We start from the raw sequence: 17064 nt of genomic DNA on the forward strand, positions 1-17064 counted from the left end.
TTCTGACGTTCTCCACTGGAAGAAAATCTGAACTACTGTTATCTGACCTCTTGACCACTTTTAGTATTAAACTACAGGTAAATTTAGTCTATGTGCAGACATCTTGTTTTCCTGCTAAGCTTGTGGTGACCAAAAATGTCTAGTCTTCTCTTATCTGTTTGTGTTTTTTCTGTATTTGGAGAAACTGATCTGACAAATGTCACATCTTTTCAAATCAGCTGAAAATATTTATGTTGTAACACTAACATCTTCGTGTAAGAAAGGGATTAAATAATGTTGGTTTTGTAACTTGCATTTTTTCTTGCACACTTAGTAAATAAAATTAAGGGTTCAACCTGACTGTTGTAAAGAACCCTAAAGTATAGGGTTGGTCCTGAGGTGCAAAAGTAACATCCGTAATCCGTGGCAGCCTCTTGTAATTTACCACTGATATGAAAGCTGGATTTCCGAATGGAGCTTTTTCTTCTGCATTACCTCTATATGTGGCATATCCACTACTGGGATATGGTGTCCAGTTTTGGTGTTCTCACTTCAAAAAGGATGCTGACAATGTAGAAATGATTCAGAAAAGAGCTACAAGAATGATTTGATATCTAGAAAATATGCCTTAGAGAGAGTGACTAAAGAAGCCCCATCTATTTAGTTTATCTAAGAGAAGGTTAAGAGCTAATTTGATCATGGTTTACAAGTATATATGTGGGGAAGAGATCTGATAGTAGATGATTTTTTAACATTGCTGAAAAAGGAATAAGAAGATCCAGTGTTTGGAAGTTAAAGCAAGACAAATTTAGATTAGAAAGAGGGAACACTTTTAACAGTTTGCTTAACCCACTGGAGCAATTTACCTGGGAATGTGTTGGATTCTCAATCATTTTGTCATTAAGTCAAGGCTGGATATCTTTGTAAAATATATTCTGTAGCTCAAACAGAAGTTAGGGACTTCATGGAGAAATTATTAGATGCTGCTCTTTTGTCTGCATTATGCAGGAGGTCAGATTAGATGATCATATTTCCTTTTGGCTTTAAAATCTGTTCATTTTCCTCTGTAGTAAGGAAGGGGCTCAAGGCAATGCAGCATGACTGTCAGTTGCTTTTCCTTTGTAAAGAAACCTCCCATTTTACCTAAGGTAGTACTCTCTGGTACAGAGTAAGTAATCAAGATTCTTCTGTGCCTCCTGGTTTCACTGGGAGCCCTACACCCTGCACATGTCTAGCTTCAAGGCAAAAATTCTTACTATCTTGTTGGTGTCAAAGACCACCCATAATGCTGATCAGGGCTGTGCATTTATGCACTAGGGCTTTGCTGTTACCTGTAGAGAGAGGACTTGATTAGGGGAGAAAGGTTGCTTCACAGCTCTTTTGGCCATGAAGTCCTGTGCTCAACCTTGGTCGTAAATGGTTTGAAATGGCATAAGGTGTTTCTTGATCATCTGGACTTTCTTGAGCTTTGATTCCTCAGTTACCAGGGGAGAGTGCTTTTCTGGTAACTATCCTGGCTTTAGGAAAAGCAACAGAACCTCCTGTGTGATGGCTGAAAGTGACTGTGGAGACATGATTTTTCTGAGATCTGGAGGGAGAGTTATGGGGGGGATATTGGAGCAAATATGTATGGTCTTCATCTTCAGTTTTGACTTTGAATAATTTTTGAGCCTTTTAATGTCTAAAATTGCTGTGATACCACTAGAATATTTCAGTATCAAATAGAGAGGGTAGACTAAGCTCCCTTTCACTTCTCTTTCTTTGGGACTGGTTTTGCCCCAATTTGTAGAGGATTCTTAGTGTACTAAAATGAACACTATAAAAAACCCTCAAGATAAATGTTAAATTTCTTTTACTGGGGAACAGTTGTGTGTGTTGGATGAGATGGCAGAATTGACTGCAAGGTGGCATATAAAAGTAAAAGGAGTTTAACGGGGTGGGGGTGGGAAGAAGACAATTTTAAGGCCCAGAAAAGGCACAAGGCAGATATAGGAAAGGTAAGTTTTAAGGCAGATTAGGAGATCTGAGGGAAAACTATATCTGCAGACAAATGAATAGGACTGAGGATCACCTGAATTCTTGGAGGAAGGAAAAAAACCTCACTGAGTTCTAAGATGGGAGAAACCATATAGTATCCTAGTTACTGATTGGAGAGTCTTGCCTCTAGGTCTGCTTAGTCTCTAAGGTGCCACAAGTACTCCTTTTCTTTTTACGGATACAGACTAACACGGCTGCTACTCTGAAACCTGTCATAGAAGGAATAGTGGACTTGGTAATGAGAGAGGAAGTGATAAGTATATAAAGGTTACATCACATTTCCTCGTCAGGCATAAGCTATCGTGTTCTTTCCTTACCAGCACACTAAGCATTTCCTATTCCTTATTTTACTAAGACCTGGCAAGAATCATTTTTACATGAATCCACTATTTTAATTTTTTCCCCCTAATTTGAGATACTCTGGGACAACTTTATCCAATGAGCAGGTGGTCTTGTATATCATCCCACATGTTTCAGAGGTTTGCATACTCTCACTTGAGCGGTTTCTGTCTTCAGCAGATGGAGTGGCTTGCTCACAAATGAGATGTAGGAGACTTTCTAACAGAATGTGAGGCAACATAAGCATCATGATATATCTATGTCAGGTGATCATGCTGTTAGGCCAGCATACAGCCAAATTGTAGCAGGACTTTTCTCCTTGACTTGTAAGAGATGCTCAGACTTATCTCTGAAGGAAACCCATGCTAGGGGAAGCATACCACAAGCTCAGGACCTTCATTACAAAAAGTAGGATGACTGAAGGAAGTGATTTTGGGTAGACCTCCCTTCTTTCAGGGCTCTTCCTTATGCTTTTCTCCAACTAATCAGTTTGCTAAGTCTAGGCCAAGTCTAGAGCCCTTTGCAGAAACCCTACAAAAATGTATTGCTCATGATGTGTGGAGGATATGCGTTCTCAGACTTTCATGGAGCTCTCACTAGTCACTAATGGACAGAGCAAGAGACTGGGAGTCAGAGATTCTGTTCCTGTGCTGTAACACTGACTGTGGGGATTTAGGTTAGATACTTCTCAGAACCTGTTTTGTATCTAAAATTGGGATATACATATTCACTTGTGTGTGTGTCTTACATTAGATAATTTCAAAGTACTTCAGTGCAATATATTGTCCTCCTAGGGTGACACAGTAATATGATGCATGCTCCTTGCCTTCTCAAAATCTTTTTGGGGTATTTCTATTGTGTCGTGGGACTGTTTCTGGATCTTTTCCCTTTGTTTTCCCACACCTATACCTGTATCAACAATCTCAACTTTTGTAAATCACGTATGGAGTGTGGGGTCCCTCTAAAGAGTTTTTTGAATGTACTTACATCATAGAATCATAGAATCATAGAATATCAGGGTTGGAAGGGACCCCAGAAGGTCATCTAGTCCAACCCCCTGCTCAAAGCAGGACCAATTCCCAGTTAAATCATCCCAGCCAGGGCTTTGTCAAGCCTGACCTTAAAAACCTCTAAGGAAGGAGATTCTACCACCTCCCTAGGTAACGCATTCCAGTGTTTCACCACCCTCTTAGTGAAAAAGTTTTTCCTAATATCCAATCTAAACCTCCCCCACTGCAACTTGAGACCATTACTCCTCGTTCTGTCATCTGCTACCACTGAGAACAGTCTAGAGCCATCCTCTTTGGAACCCCCTTTCAGGTAGTTGAAAGCAGCTATCAAATCCCCCCTCATTCTTCTCTTCTGCAGGCTAAACAATCCCAGCTCCCTCAGCCTCTCCTCATAACTCATGTGTTCCAGTCCCCTAATCATTTTTGTTGCCCTTCGCTGGACTCTCTCCAATTTATCCACATCCTTCTTGAAGTGTGGGGCCCAAAACTGGACACAATACTCCAGATGAGGCCTCACCAATGTCGAATAGAGGGGAACGATCACGTCCCTCGATCTGCTCGCTATGCCCCTACTTATACATCCCAAAATGCCATTGGCCTTCTTGGCAACAAGGGCACACTGCTGACTCATATCCAGCTTCTCGTCCACTGTCACCCCTAGGTCCTTTTCTGCAGAACTGCTGCCTAGCCATTCGGTCCCTAGTCTGTAGCTGTGCATTGGGTTCTTCCGTCCTAAGTGCAGGACCCTGCACTTATCCTTATTGAACCTCATCAGATTCCTTTTGGCCCAATCTTCCAATTGGTCTAGGTCCTTCTGTATCCTATCCCTCCCCTCCAGCGTATCTACCACTCCTCCCAGTTTAGTATCATCCGCAAATTTGCTGAGAGTGCAATCCACACCATCCTCCAGATCATTTATGAAGATATTGAATAAAACCGGCCCCAGGACCGACCCTTGGGGCACTCCACTTGATACCGGCTGCCAACTAGACATGGAGCCATTGATCACTACCCGTTGAGCCCGACAATTTAGCCAGCTTTCTACCCACCTTATAGTGCATTCATCCAGCCCATACTTCCTTAACTTGCTGACAAGAATACTATGGGAGACCGTGTCAAAAGCTTTGCTAAAGTCAAGAAACAATACATCCACTGCTTTCCCTTCATCCACAGAACCAGTAATCTCATCATAAAAGGCGATTAGATTAGTCAGGCATGACCTTCCCTTGGTGAATCCATGCTGGCTGTTCCTGATCACTTTCCTCTCATGCAAGTGCTTCAGGATTGATTCTTTGAGGACCTGCTCCATGATTTTTCCAGGGACTGAGGTGAGGCTGACTGGCCTGTAGTTCCCAGGATCTTCCTTCTTCCCTTTTTTAAAGATTGGCACTACATTAGCCTTTTTCCAGTCATCCGGGACTTCCCCGGTTCGCCACGAGTTTTCAAAGATAATGGCCAGTGGCTCTGCAATCACAGCCGCCAATTCCTTCAGCACTCTCGGATGCAACTCGTCCGGCCCCATGGACTTGTGCACGTCCAGCTTTTCTAAATAGTCCCTAACCGCCTCTATCTCCACAGAGGGCTGGCCATCTCTTCCGCATTTTGTGATGCCCAGCGCAGCAGTCTGGGAGCTGACCTTGTTAGTGAAAACAGAGGCAAAAAAAGCATTGAGTACATTAGCTTTTTCCACATCCTCTGTCACTAGGTTGCCTCCCTCATTCAGTAAGGGGCCCACACATTCCTTGGCTTTCTTCTTGTTGCCAACATACCTGAAGAAACCCTTCTTGTTACTCTTGACATCTCTGGCTAGCTGCAGCTCCAGGTGCGATTTGGCCCTCCTGATAACATTCCTACATGCCCGAGCAATATTTTTATACTCTTCCCTGGTCATATGTCCAACCTTCCACTTCTTGTAAGCTTCTTTTTTATGTTTAAGATCCGCTAGGATTTCACCATTAAGCCAAGTTGGTCGCCTGCCATATTTACTATTCTTTCGACTCATCGGGATGGTTTGTCCCTGTAACCTCAACAGGGATTCCTTGAAATACAGCCAGCTCTCCTGGACTCCTTTCCCCTTCAAGTTAGTCCCCCAGGGGATCCTGGCCATCCGTTCCCTGAGGGAGTCGAAGTCTGCTTTCCTGAAGTCCAGGGTCCGTATCCTGCTGCTTACCTTTGTTCCCTGCGTCAGGATCCTGAACTCAACCAACTCATGGTCACTGCCTCCCAGATTCCCATCCACTTTTGCTTCCCCCACTAATTCTACCCGGTTTGTGAGCAGCAGGTCAAGAAAAGCACCCCCCCTAGTTGGCTCCTCTAGCACTTGCGCCAGGAAATTGTCCCCTACGCTTTCCAAAAACTTCCTGGATTGTCTATGCACTGCTGTATTGCTCTCCCAGCAGATATCAGGAAAATTAAAGTCACCCATGAGAATCAGGGCATGCGATCTAGTAGCTTCCGTGAGCTGCCGGAAGAAAGCCTCATCCACCTCATCCCCCTGGTCCGGTGGTCTATAGCAGACTCCCACCACTACATCACTCTTGTTGCACACACTTCTAAACTTAATCCAGAGACACTCAGGTTTTTCTGCAGTTTCGTACCGGAGCTCTGAGCAGTCATACTGCTCCCTTACATACAGTGCTACTCCCCCACCTTTTCTGCCCTGCCTGTCCTTCCTGAACAGTTTATAACCATCCATGACAGTACTCCAGTCATATGAGTTATCCCACCAAGTCTCTGTTATTCCGATCACGTCATAGTTCCTTGACATCACCAGGACCTCCAGTTCTCCCTGCTTGTTTCCAAGGCTTTGTGCATTTGTATATAAGCACTTGAGATAACCTGTTGATCGCCCCTCATTGCCAGTATGAGGCAGGAGCCCTCCCCTCACAGACATTCCTGCCTGTGCTTCCTCCCGGTATCCCGCTTTCCCACTTACCTCAGGGCTTTGGTCTCCTTCCCCCGGTGAACCTAGTTTAAAGCCCTCCTCACTAGGTTAGCCAGCCTGCTGGCAAAGATGCTCTTCCCTCTCTTCGTAAGATGGAGCCCGTCTCTACCCAGCACTCCTCCTTCACGGAACACCATCCCATGGTCAAAGAAACCAAAGCCTTCTCTCCGACACCATCTGTGTAGCCATTCGTCTTGAGCCTGGAGTAGTTGTCAGCAGAGATGTAGATGTGAGATGGTGGGGCAAGATTATTCATTGACCACCTTGCATTCATCTCGCTATACAGACATCTAAACCATGGTCCCTGCTCTGAATGTCTTACAATTTCTAAGACACAGTATATAGATAGAAAAGAGGGGGGAATTGGTGTAAGACTCTGAAGACATCATGTAAATTGAGTTGTATCAGTTAGGTAGATTTCTTGTCAGTTCTGGATGTTGTGATGTTAAATTCTGATTTTTCTTTACTTATCTGTTCTATCTTTTGCATACTAAATTTCTTTATCTCTATTTTAATGTTTAGTATGGGAGGGCTTGTAAGAAAGAATTGAGGAGAAGATGACGACAATAATTTTGAATAGTAGAGGAAAGATGGGGGAAAGAAGCAGAGTTGGATGGTGAGTCAGGTGCAAGGAGACACAGTCAATAGGAAAGTTTAGTTCTTGGAGCAAAATATACTGAGTAAGTGAGGTGGAGTTTTGCATCAATTAATTTTCTATTTACAGAGCCTTTTGGATGGTAATCCACTACAAGGAAATGAAGGATTTCATGGCGGGGGAAGGACTGTAATGCTTCTAGTGCATGGGCTCTGGCAAAGGTTAAAGCCAGCTGGGGAACAAAATGTCAGAACTCGGGGCATAGCTCCAACACATAACATAAAGAGATATTATCTCCAGTAGATAACCCCTTTTTGAAGTCCAACAGTGCTAGAATAGTTTTTGATCTCCCATGGGGCAAAAGAACTATCCACTACTGTTATAAACAGAGGAATACCTGGAGTACTGGAATGTGGTCCAATCTTTTTTCCTGAATAGGGAGAAGTCTTATTGCTCAGATGGTCATCAAGCAGATGGGGGGAAACCCAATCACTTGGCAAACAGTCTAACCAGTTTTAGACTTCTCAGCACGTACCTTCAGTGTACCATGCCATGGTGTTCAATTGAAGGAATTGCTCTATAAATCTGTTTGTGTTTGTGGATGTCAGATTTTCATTTTGCATGTGTTTTGTTTAGGCACACTTGCAATCTTGTGCATCTTTGTACATGCTCTCACTTTTCTTTATTAAACATCTTTATGGTATTCTTTTTGTGGCGAAAAGAGGAATAGAACTGAGTGGTGTCAGAAGGTAAATGCTTGCTTACCCTACAGTGAGCACAGTGGGGCACTTTGCTGTCTTGGTAGCTTGTTTTTAGTCTTGTTACACTCTTTCATATATACATACTCCTTGGGGCATTCTGCGCCAAAAAATTCAAAATTCTGCAAATGTAATTTGTCAAAATAACACTACATAATCACTCCAGTTTCAATTATTTTGGTAATGTATTTCAAAATACCTGTCAGCAAGTATGTCTGTAACAATACAGACAGATAGACACACACACACACATTCTCCCAGGAGTAGAGAGTTAAAGAAATCCCAGTTAAATGACAACCCAGTTCCTGTTTATCTGCCCCGTACCCCACTCCCTCAGAGCCCAGCCGGGGGGACAGACACCCACAATCCCTCCCCCTCACAGAGCCCACCTGCGGAGACCCTCCCAGCCAATACATCCGCACCCCATCTCCCCCCAGAGCCCAGCTGCTGCTTCCCCCTTCCCCAGACACCTATTCCCCTCCCCCCAGAGGGAGAAATAGCCTGATGCTTGGTCCCAGGCTTGCATGGAGTTTCCTGCGCCCTCTCTTTCCCTCAGGCCATTTTGGAAACTTCAGCTGCCTGGGAACCCTCCAGCTCCTTCTCCTTCCCCCGAGCAGTGTCTTGTATGTGCAAATTGGACTCTGCAGAGTCCAGTGGCACCTAGTGGTGCCAAGCAGCACTGCATCTCATTTTTGTGGGGGAAAGGAAATTCTGTGCGCACAATGTCAATTTCTGCAAAATTCTGAATTGTGCAGTGGCACAGAATTCCCCTAGGAGTAACGTACAGCAGTGGTTCTCAAAGCCGGTCCACCGCTTGTTCAGGGAAACCCCGTGGCGGGCCGAACCGGTTTGTTTACCTGCCGTGTCCGCAGGTTCGGCCGATCGTGGCTCCCACTGGCTGCGGTTTGCTGCTCCGGGCCAATGGGGGCTGTGAGAAGGGCATCCAGCACGTCCCTTGGTTTGCGCCGCTTCCTGCAGCCCCCATTGGCCTGGACCAGCGAACCGCGGGCAGTGGAAGCCGCGATCGTCCGAACCTGCGGATACGGCAGGTAAACAATGCGGTCTGGCCTGCCAGGGGCTTTCCCTGAACAAGTGGCAGACCGGCTTTGAGAACCACTGATGTACAGTACGGGGTAAACTATCCCCTCTTCCAGTGGCTTAATATGACAACAGAGTAGCAGCAATTCCAGTCCTCAGCCAGCTATTGGACAACTCCTAGAGTTTCTGGTGTACAGAAACAAATTTAAGAATGTATCCCAAAATGTTTGGGTTTTTTATATATATATATATATATATATATATGGTGAAGTGTTTTCTTTTAAGTGTTTGTGAGACTTTACTGTGAAATTTTTCAGGTTTTTCTGAAGACTGTATAAATACACAGCTTTATAAACACAGGTGCTACTCGATAACTTATTTTTCCAATAGCCTGGAAGATACCAATATCCAAAACATTATTAAGTTGGATGTAGTGGAATATTGTCATGTTGCTAGAGACTTGAAGCAGGATCTGAAAAGTTGCATGATGTTTTAAAGTCAATTCTAACGTCTTTTGAGAGGTCTACATGTTTAAAAATGTTTAGGTCTTGTTGCTCTTATCGTTGCAATACCTGACTGATCTATGGACTCATGGGATTTTCAAAAGGAATTTAGGCAGTCAGGAGACCAAATCTGATTGACCGTCACTGAGAGTCAGGCTCCCTTTTGAAAATGAGATTAGGCTTCTAAAGCAGGTGCTACAACACTGAGCGCAGCATTGCCTAAGTAACTTAAAATTTGGGCATTAAACAATGGTAGATTATCTTTCTAGAACAAATTGCCTAGCATTTTGGCCCTGAATTTAATGTACTACAGCATCACACACTCAGTAGCAAATGTATTTTGCAGAATGCTTATGTGTTTGGGTTTTAATATTGAGCTCACCATATTTGAATAACTTAAAAAAGGAAAATCAGCCTTATTCTAGCTTCCACACGCAAAGCTGTACATGTGTACAGTTGACGATGGATGATGTGCAGTCACAGCTTAGTTAAGTGTGGAATCTACAATAAGTATCACTGTTTTCTTTCCTTTCTTTTTTCATAGGTAGAGAGGTTGATATTAAAACCAAACACATAAGTATAATCAGGAGGACATTTCTTAACAGAATATGCAACTTCAAAGGTATGTAAAGATTGGGGTGTAAACCAAAAGACTTCCCTTTAGTTATCTTTCCTTCTTTAATATAATTGTCTTCCTAAATTTAAATAAAGTTTTCTTTCTAAACTGTTAGCTGTAAATTAGTACATTTCCTGTTTATGTTGTTACAATAGGAAAATTTGCAGTTTTTAAACTTGAAAAGCAAAACAAAAGTAGTTGTAAAGGGGCAGTAATTCAGTACATTGTTAATAGGATGCAGAGCTTTTAGTGTCTGATTCATCTGTACCTTGGGTTGATGATAGCAGAACTCTTGACTCTTGATGGCTGTTAAATGACATGTGAAATAAATTCATGATGGTCACCGGTTGCATTGTGGGCACTTTTCATTGCTACTCACATTGCACCTGGTTTGTTAATAATTAATTTAAATCTTCCTTTGATTACTTTTCTCACCTCCTACACTTCTCCCAACCTACCCTCCTACCATCTTCTTGCTGTGCTGTTTTTCAAGCTGCCTCTTTACATTTAGATCTCCTACCCTTTGTTATGAGCCAAATGACCACTTCTTCGACAAAATGTTTTTCGTCCTTAGTATGCCTCTTCTGTAAACCCCATACTCCAAAAATATATAGCATAATACATATGTGCATAAAAAGTGATAATGTACACGGCTTTGATATTTGATCTGATTTCTTGTTGGAACAGTACTGGCTAATTTGTAGGTTTCTGGGGCCAGGACTGTCTTGCTTTCTTTTGGATTAATATGACATTCAGTAAACAGTCTGAGTAAATTGAGTTTGTCATTTAATACAATTTTTGTTAAAAAATAAAAAAAGGTAAAGGAAGTTTGTATTACTTTCAGTAAATGTTTAGGGAGGGCCAAACAACTGTTCATATTTAAACACTTCCTTTTAGACTTTCAGTGTTTAATTTTCTGTTAGGTGTCACAGTCAATAGTTTTTCTGAAGTATGATAAACATTTGAGTACTGCATTGAATGCATTACTGCATTGAGTACAGGTTTAGACTGATAATTTAATTCTGTGAATTTACTTTTTTTTTCTTTCTTTTTTTTTTTTTTTGGCATAGGAAATGTATGAGGTTGCAAAGAAGCTTTGTTCCTTTTGTGAAGGTCTGGTCCATGATGAACATCTTCAGCACCAAGGCTGGGCTGCCATAATGGCCAATTTGGAAGATTGCACATATTCTTATCAAAAGCTGCTTTTCAAGTTTGAAAATGCATATTCAAACTATCTGCAGTCCATAGATGATATTAAGCTGAAACTCACACAGTAGGTTTGCTGTTAGACTCTTCAATAAGAAAGTGCCCTACACAATCACTGCATTTAAAAATAAGTTTTATGATTTTATATTTCCACAATTAATTGTTAGTAAACCAGTAGAAGTTCCGAATTCTGTACATTTGTAGTACTTTTGTTGTATTTTGTATCATACAGTAGGTAACTTAATATGTTAGAACATTCACTCCTTATAGTTTTCTAAAAAGCTTACTCCTGGGGGAATTCTGCACCAAAAAATTTAAAATTCTGCAAAAAAAAATTGCCTACCTTAAGCTGCTTGTAAGATTGGTTCCTTGATAGATGTTTTGTTTGTCCTTTATTTTAAAGCTTGGGGACAGCTGTTTCTGTCATGTCCAAGATCCCACTGCTGGAGTGCCTAACCAGACATAGTTACAGAGAGTGTTTAGGAAGATTGGATTCTTCTGTTCGGCATGGAGGGGCAAAAAGTGAAGAAACTGAAGATGAGAAGTCTGCTGAACTGGTGCTTTCTTCTGATATACCTAGAGTGCACAATAAATCACTTTTAGCCTCATTTTGCAAGTCTGTGGAGCATTCAGCCCTGGACAGCACAGATCCCGGAAATGTCAAAGAAAATAGGGAATCCAGTCAAAACACTACTATTGAGGAGAGTAAAACTTCAGAGGAGCTTAACGAGAGTGATCTGTCTTCCTTCAATGTCTCTCTGTTGGACTGGATAAATGTTCAAGATAGACCTAATGATGTGGAATCATTAGTCAGAAAATGTTTTGATTCTATGAGCAGAGTAAGTTCACACTTAAAAAAGATGTCTTAATGAAATAATAGGAATTTCCCATTTAATCTTTCTGTTTGGTTACCAGATGCTGGTGTTATTGAAGTAAATGTTGATCTGACTTTAATTGTTTTAACTTTGTTTCTCCTGCAACTTTCTGCATTTAAACAAAGGAGAAAATGGAGAAGAAAAAATTAGAGCGCTGCTTAGTTTGAAAATTTGACCGTCCGTAGATTTGTTATAATTTCATGTGAATAGTTGTCCAAAACGTTTTATAAAAAAAAAAAAGCGCAGCATTTATTTTTGTGGCTAGCATGGTAACACATTTTTGTTTTCTTCGCTAACTTTGTGATGTTACTTACCCAACAAAATATACCCAAACCTGTGTGAAATCAAGGATGTTCCTGGTCCCACAGATGTATAACATACTTTCTGTTAAAAAAAAGATTAAATCCTCTATCATATTAAAAACACAGGAAAAAAAATTGAGCCCATTAAATGGGTTTTGATATTTTATACCAGCAGATGGATATACACACTTTCTCAGAGTAGCTTATATCTAGCTGGGTGTTCCATTTCTGTCTCCAATAGAGAAGCATCATGCTCTGAGTAGTTTTTAGATGGTTGTTTGATAGTGATGTATCTTTTTCTTAGTTTTTACTAGTGAGCTTTGTAGCTTATTTAAAAACCTCTTCCTCATGAATCTTTTCTCATTTCTCACTTACTAGTGGTAATATGTAATTCTTAGTTTAAAACAGATTTTTTAAATTTTATATTTTGGGATCTTAGTTTTGTGTTCATTATAGTTGTCAGAGTAACAGCCGTGTTAGTCTGTATTCGCAAAAAGAAAAGGAGTACTTGTGGCACCTTAGAGACTAACCAATTTATTAGAGCATAAGCTTTCGTGAGCTACAGCTCTTGTGCAACTCCAGTAAAATGCTCCCCATGAACCAACATAACAAAAGTCTCTGGTGTCATGAGGAGGAACGAGGGGCACTCTGTGAGTAGGTGTTCCCTGTGTTAGTTTGTCCACTTGGTATTTGAGTCAGCTTCAAGGAGTACAGGCTAAAGATTCTCTAAATAGAAATTTATGTCCCAGCTGCCTACAACTAGTTTCATATCATCTGGTTTGGTCACTACAAAGGAACCAGCTTTCTCCCGACTTGTAATTGCAGAGACCAACCCAACTGCTAAATTACCCAGTTTCCCCTTGACAGCAGCAATGCAGTTATGCAAATGATGGTATATAAGTGAAGATTTGACATATTTTAGATTTCATTAGGATTCCTAAATTTTGTTTGCAAAGAACTTAAGTTGTTGCCCCCCTCCCCATTTGTTTGTTTGGCTTTTTTAGAAAATCTGGTACCTTTTCAGAATGATTCGAAGGCTTCCGTGAAATCAGAACTAATCTGGAACTGAAAAAAAGATATCTAATAGGGCTGTCAATTAATCACAGTTAACTCTTGCGATTTAACTAAAAAAAGTAATCGTGATTAAAAACATTAATCGCGATTAATTGTAGTTTTAATCGAACTGTTAATAGAATACCAATTCAAATTTACTAAATACTTTGGATGTTTTTCTACATTTTCATATATATTGTATTCTGTGTTGTAATTGAAATAAGTGTATATTTTTATTACAAATATTTGCATGGTAAAAATGATAAGAGAAATAGTATTTTTCAATTCACCTCGTACAAATACTGTAGTGCAATCTCTTTGTTGTGAAAGTGCAATTTACAAATGTAGATTTTTGTTGTTACATAACTGCACTCAAAAACAAAACAATGTAAAACTTCAGAGCCTTCAAATTTACTCAGTCCTACTTGTTCAGCCAATCACTAAGAAAGACAAGTGTGTTTACATTTACAGGAGATAATGCTGCCCTCTTCTTATTTACAATGTCACCAGAAAGTGAGAACAGACATTTGCGTGGCACTTTTGTAGCCAGCATTGCAAGGTATTTATGTGCAAGATATGCTAAACATTTGTACGCCCCTTCGTGCTTTGGCCACAATTCCAGAGGACATGCTTCCCTGTTGATGACGCTTGATTTAAAAAAAAACAAAAACAAAAAAAACCTGCATTAATTAAATTTGTGACTGAACTCCTTGGGGGAGAGTTGTATGTCCCCTGCTCTGTTTTATCTGCATTCTGCTGTATATTTCATGTTACAGTAGTCTCGGATGATCATCCAGCACAAATTGTTCATTTTAAGAACACTTTCACTACAGATTTCACAAAATGCAAAGAAGGTACCAGTGTGAGATAGCTACAGCACTTGACCCAAGGTTTAAGAATCTGAAGTGCCTTCCAAAATCTGAGAGGGACGAGGTGTGGAACATGCTTTCATAAGTCTTAAAAGAGCAACACTCAGATGAGGAAACTACAGAACCTGAACCACCAAAAAAGAAAATCAACCTTCTGCTGATAGCATCTGACTCAGATAATGAAAGTGAACATGCGTCGGTCTGCACTGCTTTCGAGCCTGACCTGTCCTCAGCTTGAACGTATGTCCTCTAGAATGGTGGTTGAAGCATGAAGAGACATATGAACCTTTAGCACATCTGGCATGTAAATATTTTGCGATGACGGCTACAACAGTGCCATGAGAATGCCTGTTTTCACTTTCAGGTAACGTAAACAAGAAGCGAGCAACATTATCTCCTGCAAATGTAAACAAACTTGTTTGAGCGATTGGCTAAACCAGAAGTAGGATTGAGTGAGCTTGCAGGCTCTAAAATTTTGCATTGTTTTATTTTTGAATGCAGTGGGGTTTTTTTACATCTACATTTATAAGTTCAACTTTCATGATAAAGAGATTGCACTTATATTTGTATTAGGTGAATTGAAAATACTATTTTGTTTTTTTACATTGAAAGTAATTGTAATAAAAAATAAAGAGAGCACTGTACACTTGTATTCTGTGTTGTAATTGAAATCAGTATATTTGAAAATCTAGAAAACATCAAAAAATATTTAAATAAATGGTATTCTGTTATTGTTTAACAGTGCAATTAATCATGATTAATTTTTTAATCGCTTGACAGCCGTAATATCTAAATACCTATCCTGTGGCAGAATGGTTATTTGATATTATATTTATCCTGAGTTGACATTTTGACATGTAAAACTGGAATAGGCTAGCATTAATTTATTGATTTTCATTGCTATTTAGAGATTTGAACCATGCAACTGATTTATGATGGCATTTCTTGCTAACTTCCTTTATGGAATTCTTCCTGGAGTTTGAATTCTTTATAGAGCAGCAGTTGCCAAGCTCTTGTCTGTGACCATTGGTGGTCCAGGGAGAACTAATATGTTCTGCATAGTGCTGGCTCCTTGCTTCCAATTGCTTCTAAAGACATCCAGACTCTTTAATGCAAAAATCATAGCTTCTTGTAAAAGTAGTTAGCAACAAGGAGCTTCTATTAGGGGCTACTGATATGTAATCAAGAGGGGACGGAAAGAAACTACCACAGACAGAAACTGCTATCTGCCAATGAAGGAAGAGCCAGATCCTGCAAATGGGGCTAGAGTCAAAGGCAGCAGGAGCAGTTCCAGGGTGGGCAGAGAGGAGATCAGACCTCCTAGTATGTGGAGGTAGAGTGAAATGAGAGAAACAGAGTAGTATGTGGAGAAGAGTGAAATGAGAGAAACAGAGATCCTCTTTGTTCCAAAAGGTCAAAACACAAATTGCATTAGTTAAAAATAATGTACTTCCCTAATATTAGTTTTCCATGTAAACAACTGTTCTAGTTGTGACAAGGACAATATATAGTCATGAATGGGATTGTGATTGGGAGGAGGATTCAGTTGATGACTCTGTTAAGAGTTTGTCCAGTATTTGAAAATCTTTGAGAACCCTTAGTACAAATAGTACATTTAGAAAGACATGACAAGATAGGACAGTTTTAAAACTGCCTTTCATGACATCTCAAAAAGCTTTTAAAAAATCCTGAAGTATTGTATTTGAAATGCGCTGTGGGCATTTAACTTCAGCTGTTTTGCACTAATATTTTCTTCTGGAAATTAAGGCTAATTCTAATTTTTTTCTTCCAAGTTCAATCACTTTCCAATTTGCTTTCTTTTTCCCACTTTCCTTTTTATTATTATTATTATTATTTTATTATTTTATTTTGGAGTAAATGGGGATCTCTTTAACTCTAGTACCTCTGTATGTTGTTGTTGTATCCCTCCTTCAAAGTTTCACATTGCTACAATGGCGGCAATACTGCCATTTGCAACAGTATCTTAGGTCCCAGATTATGTACTACTGGCCTTTATGTAGGCATTTTCTTCGTGTAGGCATTCACTCATTTATATGGTATCATAGATTTCAGGGTGAGAATTCTCATGTGACTAAATCTGAGAGTAAAAGCGGCAAAGAGTCCTGTGGCACCTTTTAGACTAACAGACATATTGGGGCATAAGCTTTCGTGGGTGAATACCCACTTCGTTGGATGCATGTATTCACCCACTAAAGCTTATGCTCCAAATATATCTGTTAGTCTATAAGGTGCCACAGGACTCTTAATGCAGATCCAGACTAACACGGCTACCCCTCTGAATGTTAGAGTAGTTTCCTAAAAATAATTTTTACTGAACTCTCTTGCAACACCAGGTTTGCAGTAGCTCTTTTAGATAAATTGTTATGCCACGCTACCCACGCATGACATGCTCTATGCTCTTAACTAGTTTATTCAGAACCGTGTTCCATTGAAACAGTAATTTCCCTAGTCTCTTATAACTAAAGGATTTGTATCGAAAGGCTCTACTTTTTTCACTACTTTGAAGTTGAATTGGAGGAATCACCCCAAAGCCCTGTAGATGTGATATAACCTCTTACAAACCCACTATCACCAACAGATGTTAAAAAAGTAAGGGTGGATGAGTCAAACTTTTCCTCCAGCAAAAAATTAGTGACTAGTTTAAATGTAGTAAAAGTTTTAAACGTAATCAGAGGTGGTACAGCTCTGTAACATCACTCAGTTATTTGTCTGTGAATATATCTGCCTATTTTATAAAGAGCTGTCACTTTAGTTTTCCATTTTTTTAAAATTAATCTTGATTCCATCTTCAAGGACCTGGATTGCATAGTCTAATAGTTCCCGAACTATTTCTAATTTTATGCCACAAGTAAGAACAAAGACTAAATTGTAAAATAATAACAACAAAACAGAATATGTGGGATACAGAAGAAATTCCCA

General features: G+C 40.1%; 1 protein-coding gene across 13 annotated transcripts in view; it reads left to right on the plus strand.

Annotated features, from left to right (window-relative positions):
* RB1CC1 (RB1 inducible coiled-coil 1) overlaps positions 1 to 17064 on the plus strand; it is a 169115-nt gene that overhangs the window by 47349 nt on the left and 104702 nt on the right. For 10 of the 13 annotated variants that reach the window (XR_012157216.2, XR_012157218.1, XR_012157217.1 and 7 more), the window contains 2 exons: positions 10890 to 11092; positions 11429 to 11864. Coding sequence is in view for 10 of the 13 variants with exons in the window: in XM_073331179.1 (XP_073187280.1) it covers positions 10890 to 11092; positions 11429 to 11864 (639 nt within the window). In the remaining 3 variants the exon portion in view is untranslated. Of the gene's footprint in view, positions 1 to 9747; positions 9826 to 10889; positions 11093 to 11428; positions 11865 to 17064 lie in introns of all 13 variants that reach the window. The other 3 variants (XM_073331182.1, XM_073331185.1, XM_073331186.2) reach the window with 3 other exon arrangements.

This window comes from Lepidochelys kempii, chromosome 2 (genome assembly GCF_965140285.1).
Source record: "Lepidochelys kempii isolate rLepKem1 chromosome 2, rLepKem1.hap1, whole genome shotgun sequence".
NCBI lineage: Eukaryota > Metazoa > Chordata > Testudines > Cheloniidae > Lepidochelys > Lepidochelys kempii.